Here is a 22007-nt window from a genome sequence, read left to right as displayed (position 1 = left end):
GAAGCTTCTATTCAACAAAACTGTCAGTAATCAACAAAATGTAATTACAGTAGAAAAGATTTATTGTTCAACCATGGACCAATAGATTTACAATAGACTTCTTTCAATTTTCACAAATACAAACAGAAATAATAATTTACTAATATGGCATCACAGTAAAATACCTAAACATGACCATTAAAATGTAACCCATTGTTTGAATATCTTCACTAAAATCCTTTAAGATTAATTTACCATTAAGACTAAAGGCTGGGGTAGGTCAGCCTTGTGACATGATTCTCTGCGAGTGCCAGCTAAGATCACATCACAAAGACCAATCGATCTTAAGATCGCCAGTGACGCAACAAGTCGCGCATGTTCTACTTTCTACAATCATTCCAGTCAAAACCAACAGGCGACAGTGACAAGTTGCCAACAATTGCATCGCAGCCTACCTACACACCCATTCGCGACCAACTGCAACAGATCACGTTGCAAGTTGACCTATGCCCACCTTGATTGGCAGATCCAGGATTAAACAATCATATTGGAGTCTTCCATTCTGCATTCATTCAAAATACAGTATTGTGCTCACATGTTTAATAATTTTTCTTCTGTAATAACAATTTTCACTATTACCAATATTCGGTATCATTAAAGTAAACATTCTTGGATCACCAATTAGACTGAAAAAAGTACTATGTATTATTAAATATACCGGCTAACTGATGCAAGTACAATTACTTTGAATATATACATAATAGTATTGAAAATAAATTAAGTATTAAGTGTTTGTAAACTAAAGTAATACAGCTGTATAAAAATATTCAATCCTTCAATCCTTTAAATCAGTGTAGAATTTGTTCATGAAGTCATCGATGATACACTCAACAGTGTCATCAACTAGAAAAGTTCCTAAGCATGGACTCGTTGAGCTTTGGTAATTTAAGACGAGTGATAGATACACATAATTTTCTAAGCGAAACGACACAGACATATTTAAGAGATGATGAGATCCTCTCGCATTGTAAATCAGGAAGTAATTCATGAATTTTTGAGAAAATCAACATATCAATGTAAAGCATTGATCTCACCATGAGACATGATTTTCTTTCATTACCACACTATCACCGAATGACGAAAGTCTATAGTCATTGATTATCAATCTCGAGATTTTATATTCATGGTGAAGTACATAGACCATCCAGATAGATTTCACATGAAATTCTATTGTCCCAGGTGAAGTATGATAGAATAGCATAGCGGATAAGCAGTGGATAACATCAGTACTTAACATAGTTTAGATGAGCACAGAATTGTTATTTCAACTTCACCTGAAGAAGAAAATAGGACCATATTACAAATAATCAAAATCCATATTGAAACTTCAACTGAAAAGTTATGAAAAACGAAGTACTATTTTCAAACATTCATATTGTGACATTTTGAGTGATGTATCGAATTTGCTGGAAAATACAAATGTAGCTTTAAACTCGCTAATCGAATTGCTTGTTTTCATTACTGGTGCTCATGTTACTGTGTTAAGTAATTAAGCCAATTAAACTACTCACAACATTATTCTATATTGACCCATTCAGCAATAGCGGTCATCATAAAACCCTGCATAGCTTTTTGATAATTTATGACAAATACAATGTCATGGGGATTTTATAGACAGCCAATGTAGGTATGAGTCTATATCTATGAGTACATATAGCAATATAGATTCAGTAAAGCAACAGCCATGTGTGTGCATCTAGCCAACAGAAACACTATAATGTCAATATCATCCGAGACTGATAAAAACTGTCATTAGTACAAGTATTTTTCTCAGTGATGATTCAACAAAATATGGGTGATCCAAAACTCTGATACATTTACATGATTTCAAACATAAATGTATTGCCAAGTTGAAGTATTGAGAATACTTGTGGTGCTTTACAGTTGCTTTTTTAAAGATATGTAGTTCCCGCACCATTTTATTAGAAAAAAATAATACTCCATCAAAAATAAAAACAAGATTTGTGTATAACAAGAGTACATGAAAGTGAACACGCTATATTCTGATACCGATATACGATTTCTGTTCATCATCTGGGAGTCGACCAATTACCGAGTACTTACACTTTTTGTAGTGATTCCTTAGCCTGGCAAGATTAAATTAAATCATAAAAAAAATTGTTGACCTGTTTTCAACATTGATTATTTTGATTACCGGTATCAAGGTTTCAAATAAAAAATAAATGATAAATATAAATCAATTTCCTTTATACACGAGATCGAAATGGTGTTATCTTAGATATCTTACATTAAGTAGTGTATCAGCTTCTGCTTGTTCATCTTGCTCATCGCGTCGTTGTTGTAGGGCTAATAAATCTTTATCGTGTTTCTGTCTCATTTCACCACGTTTCACAAGGGTATAAGCAAACGAACCGGCCAACACAACAGCATTACTGCCCCACCATAAAAACGGTTTCACGTCGTGGAAATAAATACATGCTATGATAGTCTGAGCGCAGGCTTTCGCCGTTCCAGATATGGTATGCGTGAGAGGTGACGTAACTTTTATCTGTAGACCAGTCACGTAGCCAATCGCGAAGCCAAAAACTCCTCCCAACGTCATCAATCCCCAGAATGTTGGGTTGGCAATTTTTGGAAAGGCCAACACGACCGAAATCTCTCCAGAAATATACATCAGCGGCATGAATAAGACACAAGCATTGACGTTGTTGTACAAAGCAAGGACCCAGACATTTTCTTCCACTATTGGCAGCTTTTTCTTTGTATAGATGGAATTCAGTGCCACGCAGGTGCTGGCCATAATGCCATAAAAAACTCCAATCAATGATAACGACCCTGCCAATGAAAGCATAATGCATAATGTTAATACAATGGTTTAAAAGCCTAAATAAATAAAACTATAAGTGCTTCACAGAGTAATGCATGAGATATATTTTGGTTTTACTGATTGAGAAATACCACAACTAACCTGTCACTCCTTCTTGATCAACGCCCAGAAAAAATCCACCCACAATTATACCACAGCACATCATTGCTTTATACGACGTCGGTGCTTTCAAAATCAGATAGGACAAAATCTAAAATGAAGTTTCATAACATTGCGTGAATAGAGAACGTGGTTCACCTACTCGGGTTCAGATGACTTTTGAATGTTTTTACTTTCTACTTACGACGTTGAACACTGTAGTCAATGAACGTCCAACATAATAAAATGCAACTCCTACATATTTCAGGCATAAGTTGTTGAATGTTATCATACAAACGAAAACTATTGATAATGGCAGGATCTGAAATAAAGAGATAAAAATTGCTTGTTTTACTGTTTAAAAAGAATTTGTTTCCAGATTCGCTAAATTACCCTTTATGTAGCAATCTTGTCATCGTGCCAGTACCACACACCCCATTTATTTCATCGGAAAAATATTGAGAATTCAAAAAACCTTACCTCTCGGCATATTTTTGGGTCAATTCTGAATGGAGGGAATGAAATCAGTTTTGGGAATAATTTTGAAATAGTTCCTATCACGGCGCACAGAGCCACGGTAATTACGCACTGGTACCATGTTATAAAGAACGGTGCATCCAACTAAAATACGCAAATTATGACATTGAAATCAAAGACCACATATAATCAATATAATCAGTTTCTCTTAACTGAATAAAAATTCAACCTATTCACCTTAAGATCTTTACTACTTAGAAGATATTTGTTGACAAACACAAGGGAAATAGAAACAAACCTATATAATACAAAAAAGAGAATTAATCTAGGGCAGCGCAGATTCTAGTTAGTTACCTAATCGTTGGTGGCAAGCTTTTTATAATCGGATGGGCTTATACCGATGTGGTTTGTGAAAATATCCGATCGTGAAACTTAAACACAGACAGGTTACTGACTATGCAGATTCAAGCAGGGCGAGAAAACCAAATGGCGGCAGAAAACAAGGGTTTTGAGTCTAGAAGGTCCAGGTTCAAATAGAGTCCAAGAGAAGGTTGGGTTGCTTTACCATATCAATAGGCACAAAATTAAAAAGGCTAAGCCTAAGGCCAAGGGGTAACCCTGCAAGATCTATCAATTTGTTGTTTTATTTTACCAAAAAACCAGGAATTCTTGTTTGAACTGATTCACTTCAGATTGAGGTGAAGAATACTTAATTAGACAGAGCCAAGGAAAAAAACAGCGAAGGAAGAAGCTTGGACCCTTGTGCCGGCTATTACTATTATCATTGTGGTGGAAGGAAGTTTTGCTTTTATAATCTTGGACTTGGTTGATTGTTGTTGTTGCCGACGCCGTGAATATGACGTGTACTGTGTGTGTGTGTGGAGGAAAGAGGGTCGAGACTCACCAGTAAGATGCCACTACAATTCCTATCTGAATTGTTTTAGTCAGAAAGGTTTCCTCCTTCCCAGACATCATGGTCTACGTAGGGCTATGTACGTCGTGTTCTAAACGATTGACACCGTCAGGATAGGAAATATTTGCATTAGGGCCTAAATCGGGAATGTTACGCAGAACGCGGAAGTGTCGCGTCCCAATTCTGGAGATTCTCATACACCAGGCACAGTGAGACAATTCAATACTTTATATTGAATTCACCTGAACCACCCTCGCTTGCCAGGCTTGGTTGTCTCCCGATCTGTGGGCATAAAATGAAAGTACTCATATCCGATGAAACGTCGTGAATTGAAATACCCATCACATGAGCCTTGCGTCATAACTTTTCGACCAAAGTATCCAGGATTCCAGGGTCTCAAAAAGTTTTTGCGCCAGGCTCATCGCTGCGGTCCCTATAGTATAAATAGGCAATTAACACCTCCCTCTGAATTCGCTGCGGTCCCTATAAATAGGCAATTAACACCTCCCTCTGAATAGGCAATTAACAACTCCCTATGAATATAGGCAATTAAAATCAAAGTTTGCATTCATATCAACAAGACTTTTTATTTCAAAAGAATAACAACGTTTATGATAGATGACAGATAAATACTATTCATATTATAAATGAAATGTTTAATCAGTAAAAAATATCCAGCAATTATTTCTGAACAATTAGGCAATACTGGGCAATCAAACTTAATATATCATTCATCATGTATAGATTCTTTCAAACAATGAAACAACCTTATTCAAACATAAGGAAAAACATGCACATAATATATTGCTACATGATACGTTCTTAAATCAACAGAATCCTAAAGACACCTGCCATACAATCAGTTATCATGTAATAAAGTTAGTTAATAATTATCTGGGTGTGATGAGGTTCCAAAGTAGCACAAACAAAATGTGACAGTTATTAATATCACGTCAAATTCCAACCATCGGATTATCTTTGAGACAATTACAGCCACAACCAGTTGGACATATTGTATGTTTTATAAACCAGTCTTTCATGTGTTCCGCATGCCCACCATGTCCGCACGCCAAGCAAAAATTTGAAGCGCCTTAATAGAAAAATATTTCCCTTCATAGATTTAATCACACAGTATAGATGGATTTACAAATAGATGAGCTGATCATTTAGACAATTTTTTGTACCTTTGATTGCAATATGACAAATGGAACATTGAAAAGCATAATTCTTACAATGTCCACACTGAACTCCTCGGGATTCTTTGTGGCAAATCTGACACAAAGTCACAAACTCTGAAAAAATAGTGTTCACATATAAGTATGAGAATAAGCATTTCCAATGTGTCGTTGAAATGCTGATAGAAATTTGACTTACCAATCCCCTTATGTCCAGGAGGGGGTGTAGACACATATTTCAAAACTTCAGCGACTTTGTTATGTAGGCCCCACAGATAGAGAATGCGTGCATAGGCAATCTTGAACTGGTCATACTGACAAATCACCGAAGAGTCTAGAAATCTATAATATAGCCCAGTATGGAGAAATATGCAATTTGAGGCTATGTGTGAAATGGACATGAAAATAGAAAAACTTACTTCATGTTCTCTTCATGTTTTTCTCGTTCAATATCAGCAGGATCTCTAACTTCGGAAAACTTGTAATCTTCGAATGAATCTGACCAGCTATTTGAACGTTTCAACTTGATTCCAGCTATAAATACCAAGTTGTACAAATAAGGAAATGCAATTGACAGTTCATATTCAAAAAACAAAATATATACTTCTAAATGATTTTACTAATGTAACTGATACAATTTAATACTTTGATTTGAACAGAGGAACACGGTAATCAAATCAATATTGATTCTCAAAACATCTTTGTTACATGAGCTGGTTAACCTAGGACCCAGTGTTAGAAGGGTCAAAAGGTGGACAAAGCTTTTATTCACATGCAGAGACAGGTTATACAAATGTAGGATGAAGAAGTTACTCAAAGGTTTCAGACTTGACTGACTTGGCTGAACGAAGGGTGTAGTTTAGTGCAATCCAATGCAAATAATGCTGTGGTTATGAAGTGCCCCATTAGACTTCGAGTTTTGATATAAGTGATCACGCATTTTGATTCCACCACTGTGAAATACAAGTTACTTCATAATATGTGAATTTGTAAGACAATTCGACTAAAAACAAACTCTGATGCTTGTTTCATGGTGCATGGTGTAAACAAACTCATACGTTATTAATGTTAGACTACAACCCAGAGACCTTTAATCAGACCATTATTCATGCAAATTCAAAGACTTTATTAAGCAATTTTTTTTTATCGTTAATAAAGTTAGAGTTTGGTTTTGCTATTTTGTTAGAAATTATCACATAAACCAAACATAAACTTGGATTAGTGAACATTTACCAAATGGGTCTCCACTGATAACTTGAGCAGGAAAACGGTACGCCAACTTATGTATCTATAACCAACCAGATATATCAGACATGGTCAAATATGCACATGAATTTCAAAATAATTGAAGGTAAAAAGCAAATGACAACATAAAAGCCCAGAAGCGCAAAATTAAATAACATGCCAAGATTTGGTGATGAATTTGAACCAGTTGAGTAGCTGAAGTTTGGATCCATTGTTTTTTAAAACACATGTGATTTATTTAAGCAACAGAAAGATATCGAACAATTAGCTTAGCAAAGTGAAATTTGTCAAATAATATTTTTTCATTAACATATTGTCAAGAAAAGAACTAAATTCATCGATGTCTGCTTTTTACAATGTTTAAAGTCTTCAAGGCTACTTGATGGAAAATATTGAAAATGATATTGATAAACAGGTATCACTCTAAAACATACAAGAAATAAAATGAAGAAAAAGCAGTTAATCATAGGAATCCAAATAAAAGGGAATGAATACATTTCATTTAAATTAGGCTTATTTAGTTTGATCCATGATAGCTGAAATCCAGAGCTCCGGGGACATTTTGAATCTGATTAGAGATTTTATCGTAATGAGATCCTAATTGAAGTCACTAAAACAGCAACTTGCATCAGTAAAGACTTGTACCTAATATACATTTGTAGGTAGGTGACAATAGAACAAACATTGAAGTCCTCAAAATCAAACATTGAAGCCTCATATAATGTAAGCAGCTGCCAAGAACAGTAAAAATCTGGAGAAAATATCGTATAAATCGAATTGTGATTGAGCTTCCGTTGTATTTCATCATTGTTTTTACAAAATATAAGTACTGGTACCGTAGGGTTTTTATGAAACTGTCTCCAGACTGACAGATAGAAACTGAATGACAGAGAAGGCCTGAATAACTTCAAACACACACACATACACACTACAACTTAAATGTTTGATTTTTCAATGCGTAGGAAAAATACTGAAGCTACCTTTGTTCAGCAGAATAGAATCAGTACTAAGCCAACTAGCACTTCCATGATTGTATTCGAAATTGTCCTGAAAAGCACATGCCGATTTTATATTACCGGTGCAACTTTATATCACAAACTAGTTCCAGATATCTAGCTTATATTCATGCACTTTGCATGACGTTGCATCCAACAACCAGAACTTGCCAAAAAATATTAGTGTTACTGGGGGCTGAAAAATAGATTAGATGAGTTTGATTGGAGGAGGTTCCTGTTTGTGTTCACCGAGGCTAACATTCACTTAATGGATAGGGTAAAGTACACAAAAAAGAAAACAAAAAGAAACTGTAATATGCAGGATACCTGAAAAGAAATAAAAATCTTATTTAATATGTATCTAGACTAGTTCAAACTAGGCGATTCAAACACACAAAGAACAATGTAAAAGCTATCATGAATCATAATCCTTTACCACCAGACTTAATACGTATATACATATTATACCAAAATATTAATGTTAAGATTATTTTCATGATAACGTATTGATGATGATAAGGGATCATTCATTTATTACGTACGCATTAGGGGAGGGGGAGGGGTAAGTGCAATTGCGTACTGTAATGCTTAATGTATATGAAAAAATGGCAGATTTTGCGTACAGGGGGAGGGGGGGGGTTGAAAAAGTAAAATTCATGCGTACATAATAAATGAATGATCCCTAAGTATAATGTTCATGTAGTGTTACCGGTAGGTAAAATCATGTGGGAAAAAGAAAATGACATATCTAAGTACCAGGTAGTACGTTTATAATTCATAATTCACAGGGATTGTTCACTTATTACTGATTCTTACCCCCATATGCAGCCATTGTGCGCTACTGGGTATTTACAAAATGGTAACCATAAACCAGTGCATGCATAATAATTGAAACATCCCTCATCACTGACGTACTAGATTTACTGGATACATTATGGCAACTGTAGGTTTTACAGAACACAATTTCACACCGTAAGTAAAGGTTTATAGGAGCTAAACCTCCTATGCTCCGAGCATGCTATGTTACAAAATGTACAATATGTATGATAAAAGTTCAAAAATGTATCGACTTGAAAAAGATGTGCATGATATTCATTGATGGTGCATTGAGAAAAGGTGGGTGTTTCATTGTGACCACCAGAAAGAACGGGGATAAAGATTCCAGTAGATGTATATAGATTTTTGAACTTTTCTTCTCCAATTTGATGTTAAAGGTTATAAACTAATGTTGGTCATAGATACAGTATTGGCATATTGCTAATGGGTTGGTCACTTACACAGTAACAATTCTCGTAGTCCAGTGTCACCAGGGTGGATTGTGTGGTATTGACTATACTGTTAAAGGTAAAATGATAAATAATTAAGGAGAATGTCGCAAGCATTAACATGTACATTACATAGAGTGTTTGTTGTTTTAATACGTATCAGGGCATGAGCTGATAAAAACCCTTGATAAATCAACAAAGCAGACATTATCTCATAACACGATTATGTATGATTTATCCAGTGAATCATTCTAGATAGATTACAGATTTAAACATTAGTATTTACTGAAACTATGCTGCTAACTTAGTGATTTTTGAAGGGTGAGGGTTATTCTGAAAAGAAAGTAGCATTAGTTGTAACTTGCTCACTCATCCACGAAACAAAGAGTGAAAAGAACTAACTAAATCTCTAGTCATCTCCAACCAAGTAATCAGTGAAGCCACATTTTGTAAATACCCCAAGTATGACAATCTAATGAAATAAAATACGGAGGGAAGTTTGCAAGATACTAAATCAAAATTTTTCTCAGTAAATGACCAATAAACTTAGCTTCAAAGCACGGATGCAGCATTGCAGCGAAAGCGCAAAGAAAAAGCAAAGAAGCACGTTCAGTTTAGCAAGGCTACTGAAGAAGTGGTCATTACAATTCACCCTGATGAAATTTAAAAGAATAGCATAAACAAAAGTTTATACATGCCTTACTCTTCATATTTCAAGGGTTTAAAGTTACTTAATTATCAATAAATCTAAGAGGTAACCATGAAACAATAACCACTTCTTAATACAGGACGGACTTGTAGTGATCTTACCTCGAAGAGTGGGTAATATAGGGCCAATGACGGGCATTAAACTTCCCCGTCTTCTTAAACTTCGAGAGACAAGGACAGGGCTTAACTGTATTGGTATTTCTTCTTCAGGCTACGGGAGGAAACAATAAGGAGAGAAGGATGATGAATCTGGTGATGAAAATTATGAGGAGGACAATGTTTCCTGAAATAAATACACGCAGCGCTTACTCATGGAATATAGGACTGTTTACTCAATTTCAGTTTCTGTAGAAATGCATAAAGGTATCAAGAAGAGAGGATAATGTTCACATATTGATCTTGGTAATGGAGCCAAGTGAGGAATGTTTATGACGTTCATCTTTGAATAATATATCAAAGGATTCTGTATGAGCTCCAATGATGGTTGGGTTTTCAGTGATATTTCATACACCTCACAGCCAACATACCCGGTATAACTGATAAAATACATGATGCCATGCTCTATGACAAATTGACAGAATACTCTATGACAGTAGTATACTCATAATGGCAAAGCAATCTTCAGCAATTTATCGAAAGTATGGATAATATATAGATCATGATTCAGGTTTATCTGTATATACGTAGTGTCTAGTAAAATGATCTCGTTGGACTCCACTTTTTGCTATCACTTTTAATTATAGGCAAGAATAATGGCTTCAACTTCCACAAAATAAGCTAAAATCGTTTGAAATTGGAATGATAAACTGAAAGCCATATCATCAACTTTCATTTCTGCTTTCTTCTGCGGTTAAAATGATTTTCAATTATAGATGATAATTTGCTTTCAAGGTTAAATTTTCTCTAGTTATTGGTGGTTGGTCGAGTATCTTCCAGGGCAGGCATTACTGGAAGCACTGAATTTAAGCACAGCAATCAATCATTTTGAGAGACACTCTTGTCGGTGACAGGACTTACGAAAACTCCAGCTGTGCGAAAAAGAACTGGCAAACTCGTCTTCAGCAGATACGATCTGAACAACAAACATCACAATATCTTGCAAATTGATTGAATCAGTTTCAGTTAGTCTAAGATATATCAACAGCAATTTATAAACAAATAAATAATCCAACCTGTTAAAACCACAAAGCAGCAGATAAAATGTGTGTTTTACAGTTGAAAATTGATTAAAACGTTCAAATTGTAGTCAACACAAATTATGTCATTAATTAAGAGGGTAATTTTTCAACTACTTTCTGGTTTATAGGTTATCGACGCCAATTTCTGGAAATAGAAATGTCATCGATGAAATGATCTTGAAACCAATTCAAATAACTAAACAAAATGGTGTTTTAGTCGTAATGAAGTAACAACAAGCAACACGGCAAGTATTTTTTACGCCCACCTTGACTATGTTACTACTAGATGAATGATGCTACAACACAAACAGATGCGACTGACTGACACACACACATTATGAGAATTGTTATACAGTAATTAACAGACTCGAGATTAAACATTAGGAATAGTTCAGCATCAGGTTTGATTGCGTATTGTAGACAATTTGAGCTTATCATTTTATGTGTAAAATGAAACGGATCGAAGACTCACCGTGCTATAATCACTTCCACTGTCCGTAAACTGTGATCTATCAGGAGATGAAGTAGTGCTTATTTGTTTCGGTTTGCCGTCCTTTGCTCCGAATACACAACAGATCATAGCTAATGTCTGCACATCATGCATTATACTGTAATGATCTAACCTATTTGAATATATAATCAACAGATATCAAGACATCAATCATAAAATAGCTACATTAACTATACGATTGATTTACATACCATGATTTGATAAGGTTCCTTCCAAATGGCATATAAGCCCATGGCGGACCTGCATCAGGATTGGGACTTGACGATAACATTGGACTAGCTGATAAAGCTGCCAACGACCACATTTGAGCTAAGTCCTTACGTCCAATAGATGCAGCTACGCTGGCATTCTTAGTACAAGTTTCTTGTACGTTACTCGGATTCAGCCTGCGATGAAATAGAAAAATAGCAACTGCGAAATACGGTTCAATTTCAAGTCAACTTTTTCGATGTTGTGGAATTCGATCTTACACATAATTTTCAGCTAGGTATTTATGAATCGGCAATAAAACACTAGCGTCGTAAATCATCACTCGACACATTTTAGACGAAGAGGATTTCTTTGAACGTGAACTGTGTTCACTCGACTCCTTGTTCAGTGATTTTTTTGGACGAAGTCTTTGTTTCTGAAAATAATGGTGAATTTACATCAAACGTAATAATATCTCGGAACTCGATTGTTGTTCACTTCAAAATATCAGATATTGATAAACTCTTACCCCTTTGTAATTGTAGAAATTACTGATTGATACGCCGTCATTATTCGGAGGACTGCGAGGCATATTGAAGATAAGATTGAATGGTTGAGACTGTTGAGGTGTCCGCACATTGTAATGGCTTTGTGTGTAAGCCGATAGAGCAGACAATGATCTGAAATATACCAATCACCATGAATTGAAAAATTCCAGTACGAATGCGGTGATTTAGAACTTAGAAACATATTCATTACACCGCTGCTTACTTAGGTGTTATTTCTGTTGTACTTTTCTTCAGATCAGAGCTTCTAGTAAACGTTACGAGATGACCTAGTAATGATAAGCAAGAACGATTCAAATGAAAGCGAAATCTATATTTGATATCGATAATGCCTGCAAACGATAACATACCAGCCCCACAAAAACGAGCGCCAGACGTTCGAGGAAATGGAATTGAAGAATCTTGAAAACTTCCGTAAGAATACAGAGGTAGAAATGTGGGTTGTTGAATAACAGGTTGTTGTAAGTTATACGGTGTATCCGAGTCGGGCGTTACACGTTCTTCCAACTACAAGACAGATTTGAAAATGAATTATAAATGTTAACTTATATAGCGCAGGTATTGTATTTACAACAGTACTGCCTGAATAGGAAGGTCTTTAGATGTGTCCCGAGGAACTCTTCTTAACCCACTAATTGGTACATATCAAGAAACTGCTATAGTATTGACTAAAACAGTGTTTAAATTAAGCTGGATTCACAGAATTTATACCGTTGAGCTGAAGGTTTCTTTGCTTCAAACAATTCAAAAGATAAACTGGCACTCTTTCGGTAACTGACATATATGTGAAAAACAAAACTTGGAAGTCGATCGGTGCCATCAGGTTTTATCATTTGTGAATGTAAATATAACCAGAAACCTACCGTAATATTCCCGAGACAAGAGACAAGCTGACGTAGACACGGTTCCAAACACGATCGATTTCTCTTCACGTGTTGAAGCGATGTATCTTTAAGCACCTTAAGCAGTTTTGTTTGATTATTTTGGTCGATAGTTGTAGGCTGCGCAATCTGGAATGTCGGTGCAGCGTTGTTCGGATATGTCACGGGAAACGACATGATTAGTTTCACCAAATGTTTACTGCTAACCACTGACACAGTACATGTCCTTTTAAACGCATCCATCTGTAATGTGAAAACATGTTTGATCCATATTTGTATTGCTCGAATTTGGACGCTCTCTTAACAGATATATTTTACAAACCTCATCAACAGTGACATTTGGAATGTTTATGTTAACAAGGGAGAATTCTTGGTGTAAAGTTTTTGGTTGATGCGGTGAAATTTGCTCAGTCATCGACGGAATCTGTTTTGATGGAGGAGTTGATTGTAACGGACTGAGATCATCTGGACTCAATCTCTCGCCATCGGCTATTCCTATGACTGACTGAATGTTTGTTCCATCAATTTCTTCCATATCGTCCACATTATCCAACAGTAGTTCATCGTTTGAATCTGGACCGCATAACTGCAATACAATTCAAGCGAGTTATTACAGATACCAGTATTACCCGTTTGAGTCGTATAAAATCGTTCACATAGGGAAACACAAATCTATCATTAAGTGATGTCAAACGTACTTTCTGCAGATGTGGATCAATCCTCCAAATACGTAGACTTTGATCTTTCGACCACGTTACAAGCTGATAATCACCACCATCAACTAGAATACAAAATGAATAGCATGAAGGTTACAAGCTGATAATCACCACCATCAACTAGAATACAAAATGAATAGCATGAAATGCTTGTTACATGACATTGTATATCAAATGAAGCAAATTATATACCCAGGAACTTTCAATGCCTCACCTCCAACTTGTTTCCTCCACTCGAATTCTAAAACCACGTCTGTATGGCCAACAAATGTATGAACAGGTTGAAGTAGGTCATTTTTGTTCCAAAGCAGTAAACTGTTTTCACCGCGACGAAGTTGTGGCACGACAACAGTCACCATACCCTGACCGAATGGCTGGAATAAACGGTTTGACATTACTCGACTGATTAAAATTCTTCTTATTCAGAATCTCCAGAAATGCAGTCTTTCAAATGAACATACTGTGAATCTAGCCCTCCATACAGGTGCGCTTGATGATAGCATACTAGTTGCCTTACGAGGACTTGTAACATCCCAAAACTAGGAGTAAATAACATAATTCAGTGTTATCAATAGTAAAATGTTAAGAAACATGAAATTCTATTCAAATTAAAGGGTGAAATCTTTGACTCAAGTAGAGAAAATATAAAAATCACCTTGACTGTACAATCTTGACTAGAAGTTGCTAACGTAAATTCATTCCCCGGTGACCAATCTAAGCCATGTATTTTTGACAAGTGGGCTGCGATATATTGCACTGGAGAAGTACCTTTCTGGAAATGTAATGGAAAACATAGATTTACAAACAGACCTTGAAGTGACAAAATAATGATTGAAAGTACTTATTTAAGGTTTAAGAAATCATACAAAAATCTGATTATTTTCAGCAATGTTGATAAATTACAATCAATCATTTTCTATTTCACAAAAGCCTTCACCAAAAAAAATATTCATTCAAAACGCATTATGATGTATATCTATGATAATCATATCATGAAATGAATCTTCCAAGTTTTATAGACCCATTGCTAGGATGATAACTGCTTGGTCGGAAATGGATGGTGCATCTAAATCTGAATTTTGTAGCATGCAACGCTTTGAAGCACCAATTCTAATCAATACTTACCACCATAAATAAAGGCTGGTATGACATCTAAACATTATATACAATTTAACAATGAAACACTTTCAATCGCAACAAGTTTTACTTGTTCAACAATAAGTATACTATACAAGTGTAAGAGCTAACATACCCTAGGATCCCATATTCTGATGTCACCATCATGTGTTGTAGCCAGCAGATTGGTATTCACTTTATTCCATTTAACCTGCGAGACTCCAGCTGAAAAATAGAGATTATATCTCAACATAGGTTGATATCCTATCTGAAAACTGTATTATGGCCTCTACAGGTTTGGGTGTCTATAGACTTCGTATTTCTAAAACGTACCTACAGCTTGTAATGATACATGAGGTCGTCGAGCATCCCTATAAATTTATTGAAATCATCAATTCATTTTCAATGCAGGCAAAATACACACATGATGGATGGTTTTCGAAGATATAGTTACCTGATATCCCACAGAAAGGTGAATGTGTCCATTGAACATGTGGCAAGAATATTTGGATCAAACGGTGACCAATCCAAATCACTGGAGAATTGAAAAATAAAAGATGCTATAATATATTACAGCATATACCGGTATACAGGCCTATGGCAAATATAAATGCCAATATATCGCAGTATGATGCAAACCTTATAACTCTAGTGTGAGATTTTAAACCAGCTTTTGTACCAGCCTGGCCTTCAGCCCAGGCAAATATATCTGCTCTTTGATTGGACTGGAATCAAGAAATCAAAGAAAACCACTTACACATTCAGGATATTACTTAGGTACCTAAAGCCCTATTCATAAAACGTCATTGATAATGTTCATTACATACAGCGGTTACAAAAAGATTTCCATGCGACTGATGTGGATTCCAGCGCATAGCACTGATCTCCCATTTGCTGTTCCGTGCAAATTTCTTGACTGCATCGGATGGCTTGTGAAGGTCAACCAACGCCAACAATCTTCTCCTAAAAATGTCAAATGAGGCACCAATGTCAATGACATCAGGCTTAGGCAGGTTTTGATATAGTTAACTGAGACAAATCAAATCAAAGTGTTGCTGTCGGTCTGTGGGATTATACAGAATTCTCATCATCAAAAACTTACCCTCCAAGAAGTCCATAGTGGCCAACACAGTCTACTGCCATGCAATTGGCCTGTAAAAAAGCCAAGAGCAGTTTAAGTCATCTTTTAGCTAAGGGTTGTGGTAAAGTTGGGTATATTATCAAGTAGGACATATTATTTATTAGTCTAGTACCTAGCCGTTGTTCCTGAAACAACGTCAAGGGCGAAAGTGCTCATATAAGGTTAATTTTCGTCCCTCATTTTGAGGGATGAGGCTTTGAGCGTCTATTTCACCCATTAAAACACCATCAACTTACCTCAAACTGACTGTTCTGTAATCAGATGGAAGTTAACTATTGTTTGTGCATAAATTTGTAATCCTAAGTAGCTTTTGACAATCGTAGTAGCTCAAAACTTTTGACTAGTTGAAGTGAGGCACCATAACAAATATGGCGGCTTTTCGTGGTGCATGATGGGAGTGTAAATTACGGATTCGAACTTAACTTGGACTGACATTGATACCAATGCAGATGTTATTCTTGTTTCAAAATTTTAAGGTTAAAATTGACCAAAATTTAAGTGTTTTATCAACAAAAAATAACATTTAGAGTAATTTTAGAGAGACATATTGAATTTTCACATTTTATTAATTTAGTCTGTATTGGAAATCCCGATAGTGGCAATCAATTCAATTCAAATCAAATCAATAAATTCTCCGATTCGCGATTTAAATCATCAAAAATTTTATTATAAAACACGTTTTCAAAGTCAACAAGGTAACTAATTAATTTATTTTAGTACAAAGGTTTGATTTGACACTAAAATCAGTTGTTGCATTGCAATTAACAGGAGTTAACCTCTATATAATACTTTAGCGTCAGACGTTGTACGGAACCGTAACAACAACTGGTATTCAGACTAATTATTTGTGGATTAGATTATAACTTAGAGGTTATGTTTTATGTTTTATGAATCACGAATTATGTTTTATCACTGGTGCATTTCCATTTTATATCATTTCAAAGCGGTCATCCTTATTACCGAGATGACGTATTTTACCGAGATGAACCGAGATCATTGCTTATTGCTATAAAAGTAGGGTTACGGCTTCGTTCGGAACTAAATGAATTGTCAGTCAGAATTAAACAAGTTTAATATATATCTATAGTTGATAGATCAATCCCACCACCGGTACCTGGCACTAAATGTTTCACTGATAGGGTGACACTTAAAGATTTAATTCAAGTTCAATGACAATAAAGTTGAGTTGATATTGTATTGAGGTAAATAAAATGTTTTTAAGGGATCTCTGTGACAGTATGACTAATCATTGAATCAGTATCTATTAACTATCAAAATAAAACTTAATCATTTCCAGATGTAGAATTATTGCAGTAAAATGCGTTTAATTACCTGCAAATCTTTGTATTCTGCAACTACATTTTCGCTGCTCCATCTCACTGCCATCTTTATTTGTCGCTGACAGTAGATTAATCTATCACCGTTAAAAATCTCACATGCCAGTGCTAGCTTTTAATGGTCGCGGAGCCTTGGAAGGCAAGCGGGGCGGTGCTACTTCTTCTATAGAAGAATCTATTCGACCAAAATCAAAAGTAGATTAAGAATCATTTCTATTTAGAAAGAGGCTTCAATGTCCTGATTAATTTCGAGGATAATCTCAATTGACTAAATCATAAGCGCGTGACGGCAAAAATAGGGAGGTCAGAGATCTGACCGTCTAATGCTGCCCCTATGTATAACGTTAGCGGGGGAAACGTGAACTAACATAATACTCGCTTGCCAGAGTCATTAAACGGCCGTAGTGGACAGACCATTTACCGATTAGCGGGCCGGATTCCGAATTATCTCTGACAACAACACTGAAACTACTCAACTGACAACTTTCCTACTTTTGTTTGGGAAAGAGCGACGGGTGCCTGTATTCTTATGTATTTTCTCGCAATGACGGAACTAACTGTTAAGTTGTTGACGGCAGCACAAATCGGGCTTGACAATGTTTTCCAAAAAGTCGCACTTTACTTGCTACGTACGTTCAACTCAAGCGTACTCACGTCAAGCTGACCACGATGGTGATTCGACTCGGCATCAATTGGCCGTGAGCGCAGTGAATGTTGTGCCGCGCCTTCTGATTACGCGGGAAAGAGAAAACACGCGCTTTGTTCATGTGAACAGCAACGCAGTCGATAATCCATGTCAAAATCGACCGGACAATAACTATCCTCCATCCGAGAATTGGGTTCTTCGAAGTTATTATTCATTGTTGCATTAGTACAGCCAATAATTTCGAGATTATCTGTACTATATAAATCGTGGGAACGCACAGGCTAAGGCTATCATCGTCGTGATTGATACGTGGACCTGGTGTACGCATTCGACTATTTCGTTTCCACCGCTCTGTCTGAACTAATTGTGCCTTTGTTGGAGATATTTTCCAAGAAAACCCATTTATCGAACAACAATTTGACTGATTGAGTTATACGACAATTATTGAATCACCTTATGTAATTCTCCGAAGAGAGTTTCTTTATTCAAACCATCTATTTTTACAATCATATTCACGTTTTACAAAATGGGAAGATACCAAATTAGCCATTATTCTTTAATTCGGCATCCTGGATGGTTGTTAGCGGCGGCGAGTAAATGCACCATCATATCTTCATTGTTGATTAGTGTTTCATACGATTGATGGAACTGAAGAATTACTGACCCAAAACTATCAGTGAATTCTGTCAGTGCCAAGAATGAAGAAACTTTTAGAAACTCCGATCAGAATTATTACTCGTTCGATTCGTGACTGAAATAAAATCGGCCCCAGAGGGTATGATCAGATAAACACCTCACCATCGATAGCAATCGAACTACGCCCAGTCGCTCACTGTAAATTCCATAACCAGAATATATTTATTCAGGTCTTCAAAGCTGAATTCGCTACGGCAACAGCAATACCAAGGCTCTGTCGGGTGACTTGCAAGCAGAAAGGGTGCGCAAACCCTGTACGACACTGGTGAATCCACGGACACAGTATCACCGTGAATTCTACTAGTGCCATTCAGGGGTTGAACAAGCGATAAGCATGGCGTGGAGATTTAATTTAGCTGCAAAATTAAAGGTATATACATAACTATGGAGATATGAGAGATTTGTGCAGATATTATAGAAGCAAATACAGTGCGTGTGATTACGTGTGTACCGAGTAGCTTTCCTGTGGAGGAATATCACAATGAACATGCAATAATCAAATCCAAACTTTTAGAACATTTCATACATCTAAAGCTTCATTCAGCATCCGGTCACCTCGTCCTACACGTACGTACATGCGTGTTAATGACATCGTGAAACCTACTGGCGCGCACAATCAAGCAACAATTTCCAAACATACTCCCGAGTGAAAATTGTTCCCCTATTACAGGCAATACAATAGTTGTTATATATACGTGAACACATCTTAGAAATATATCAAATGCGCTTGATAAATTATTCACAACAATAACGCAAATTATTTATGCGCTTCACTTGCGCCAAAACGACGCAACTTTCGCGCACAAACAAAGGGCATCGTGAAATATTGATTAAGCAGCCTGGAATCTTGAACAATAATTTGCGGCGAATGAAAGGGTGGAAACAAAAAGGGCTGGAAATGTAACCGAAGGTTATTCTCCACAGAAGGCAGTGAATAAATACTATCGTGTGAAATGATGTCTTCTAGGCTTTGGGATAAAATATCAGCATATTTCTGTTACGCGCTTAAAATTTAGACGACTAAACCGCGATTACAGCTAAATCTTTAATAATAAATGTAAACGGGCGATCGATTCATGACGTAATCGCGGAATATGTCGCCTTGGCGACAGTACTGTCAGGGCGAACTGGACAATGCACTTTTGAACTCGCTTGCAATACCTAATCAATACTTATACCATTCCATACCATTACGTAGTGAATAACAAAGTACGCGTAACCTCAAGCCAAATGTGAATAACATAGTGCAGTATAAACGAAAGCATAGCTTAGCTTCCTATAAATGAGACCATATTAAATGCATCCCGTTTACGAGTTGATTCTCTACGAGATTCTTTAATTTCAACCTACAAACAAGGTGTCGGTCTTCACATGAATGATGCGCGTACATTAGGTCTTCATTACACCAAGGTCAGGTTCACCTGCTAAAAAGTGGTTTACGTCAAATACGATACAGAAAGCAATATCAATTTTTCACAAGTTAAGAAAGCTTACGGAATGTTCATATTCCAGTAAAATAAAAATTGTTTGCAATGAAATACATGGTGGAATGCTTAAAGTTTGTAGCAAGAAATAGTTTAGAAAACAAGATTCTAGGCATTAGGCTTAAACAAAATACCTTCTAGTACCAACTCGCCTACCAATATCTTAATAAATATATACATACGTAACACGGAATGACACCCACATGTGTCATGATGCCAAAAACGGTCAAGTCTATTCAATTGCAATACAATTATCATTTCAAGGTCGGATGCAAAATTGAACACGACGCAACAAAGGAACCAGAAATGATTGACGTAAAAACGTTTTATGGTTTCTGCTCAGAATGCTATAGGGCTTATGATTCCGCGAATTACAAAACGAAGACGAAACTCTCCCCATGTTTATCAATTCATATCTGATAGAAGCTTAACATGAATTTGCTTAGCTGGTTTAAAATAACTGGCTTACGTATGCATTGAAAATTATAAGATTCGCTATTAAAAGAGATCAAAATATTTTTAGCTTTTGACTTTTTCGAAACAATATATCTATATGTATACCCTTGGAGTAATCATTTGACTACTAAAAGATCTATCCAACGTTTCTTTCTCGCCCTAAGCGGCGTTTTATATAACATAATTAGCAATTAATTATTTGATACCAGAGAGATATCAACAAAATAAAGTTGATTTTTACTTTGCTGAACTTATATAGAACTATAGAACCTGAAAACATCTATCAGCCAAAAGATTTCCGACGCAATTTTCCATTGCAACAGTTTGGCCCTAGTTTACTCACAGAGCATTAACCTTAGCAAGACGGTTTCAAATTTAACACTTTACTAAGTATACATAGTTAAATTTATTCAATGTGAAAATAGAAATTTAGTTGAAATTTGTCAGAGCCTACCTCATAGAATACTCCCGAGCCAACACCCAAACGGAACGGACAAAGGCTTCAGTGAAACGCGAAATGCTCCGCGGCAGCTGGTCTGGCCTATACAACAACGTAATACACGTAAGTATATACAAGATGACCTACGGCTACTAAAGGGAACAGCTCGCAATCAACTGAATATGGGGGCGTATCGAAATGATCTAAATCGACACCAACCTAACTCGATCCCGCGGACCAGAATACCTTACTGCTATATACCACCCCTATAAATAACACACACATGTATTCATACATATTCAGTCTAAAGTAGTTTTTTTTCTACTTTTAAGAATCAAGAATTATAGCGACTAACAACAGTAACTTGTATTTCACTTTCGTCAGATATTGCGAATGTTCAGAATGGAAAGTCGCGAATGTAAGGTTATCTATTGATGGATGGTTTATTCATATAAAAAATATTTATTTCAGTATAGAAATTGGTTTACAGCACTTTTTGCCCGTGTGACATTTTAAACATGATTTTATTAAAGGCAGATCTAGAATTGTTACGTTTCAGTTATTTCGACTAAATACGCTACAACAAATGGAGAAACGACCGTGAGACAAATCGAGGTGATGAACAATATCCGTGTAGGATGAATATGCGAGAGAAATCCCACAATAAATCAGCCAAAAGATGAAGAAAGTTCATAGCAAAAGAGTACACATTGTTAGCAACGTTTGTTACTCATATAATGGCTAATAGTTTTATGCCCATTCTGTGGGATTTCTCTTGTAGACCGCGAGACATATCTCCGCGAGTAGCGTGGTGTGTGACGTCATATCCTATAGAACTTGCTCGGTACTTTCTACTTGGAAACGAGTTGCCAAACAAAAAGAAACCAAGTGTATAGAATTGTATCCGC

At 36.1% G+C, this 22007-nt stretch overlaps 2 protein-coding genes across 12 annotated transcripts; both read right to left on the bottom strand.

Annotated features, from left to right (window-relative positions):
* Positions 1 to 26: 26 nt before the first annotated feature.
* LOC141902364 (GDP-fucose transporter 1-like) lies at positions 27 to 4551 on the bottom strand. 2 transcript variants are annotated; one of them, XM_074790048.1, is made up of 8 exons: positions 4347 to 4551; positions 3680 to 3740; positions 3446 to 3586; positions 3171 to 3287; positions 2969 to 3077; positions 2288 to 2835; positions 2104 to 2126; positions 27 to 1313 (listed from the first exon to the last, which is right to left on the bottom strand). In XM_074790048.1, the coding sequence occupies exons 1-8, from the start codon at positions 4415 to 4417 to the stop codon at positions 1310 to 1312; spliced, it is 1074 nt and encodes a 357-aa protein (XP_074646149.1). In that variant the 5' UTR covers positions 4418 to 4551; the 3' UTR covers positions 27 to 1309. The 2 variants fall into 2 exon arrangements, with proteins under 2 accessions (XP_074646149.1, XP_074646150.1); XM_074790049.1 differs by lacking the exon at positions 2104 to 2126 and having other exon boundaries at positions 28 to 1313.
* Positions 4552 to 5032: 481 nt separating this feature from the next.
* Positions 5033 to 17427, bottom strand: LOC141901591 (GATOR2 complex protein WDR59-like). 10 transcript variants are annotated; one of them, XM_074788923.1, is made up of 24 exons: positions 17374 to 17427; positions 16003 to 16052; positions 15728 to 15863; positions 15540 to 15625; positions 15355 to 15435; positions 15234 to 15271; positions 15037 to 15125; positions 14440 to 14556; positions 14246 to 14323; positions 13999 to 14158; positions 13767 to 13849; positions 13391 to 13654; positions 13051 to 13311; positions 12538 to 12694; positions 12393 to 12456; positions 12151 to 12301; positions 11903 to 12057; positions 11624 to 11818; positions 11394 to 11544; positions 10761 to 10815; positions 5950 to 6064; positions 5730 to 5872; positions 5540 to 5647; positions 5033 to 5445 (listed from the first exon to the last, which is right to left on the bottom strand). In XM_074788923.1, exons 1-24 carry the CDS (start codon positions 17425 to 17427, stop codon positions 5309 to 5311), a joined length of 2928 nt encoding a protein of 975 aa, XP_074645024.1. In that variant the 3' UTR covers positions 5033 to 5308. The 10 variants fall into 10 exon arrangements, 8 of the variants coding, with proteins under 8 accessions (XP_074645024.1, XP_074645023.1, XP_074645022.1 ...); XM_074788922.1 differs by lacking the exon at positions 10761 to 10815 and adding an exon at positions 9048 to 9105; XM_074788921.1 differs by lacking the exon at positions 10761 to 10815 and adding an exon at positions 7756 to 7822.
* Between the last annotated feature and the right edge of the window lie 4580 nt (positions 17428 to 22007).

This window comes from Tubulanus polymorphus, chromosome 3, assembly GCF_964204645.1.
Source record: "Tubulanus polymorphus chromosome 3, tnTubPoly1.2, whole genome shotgun sequence".
NCBI lineage: Eukaryota > Metazoa > Nemertea > Palaeonemertea > Tubulaniformes > Tubulanidae > Tubulanus > Tubulanus polymorphus.
The sequence above is the reverse complement of the archived record's forward strand: the minus strand, read 5'-3'. Positions and strand labels throughout refer to the sequence as shown.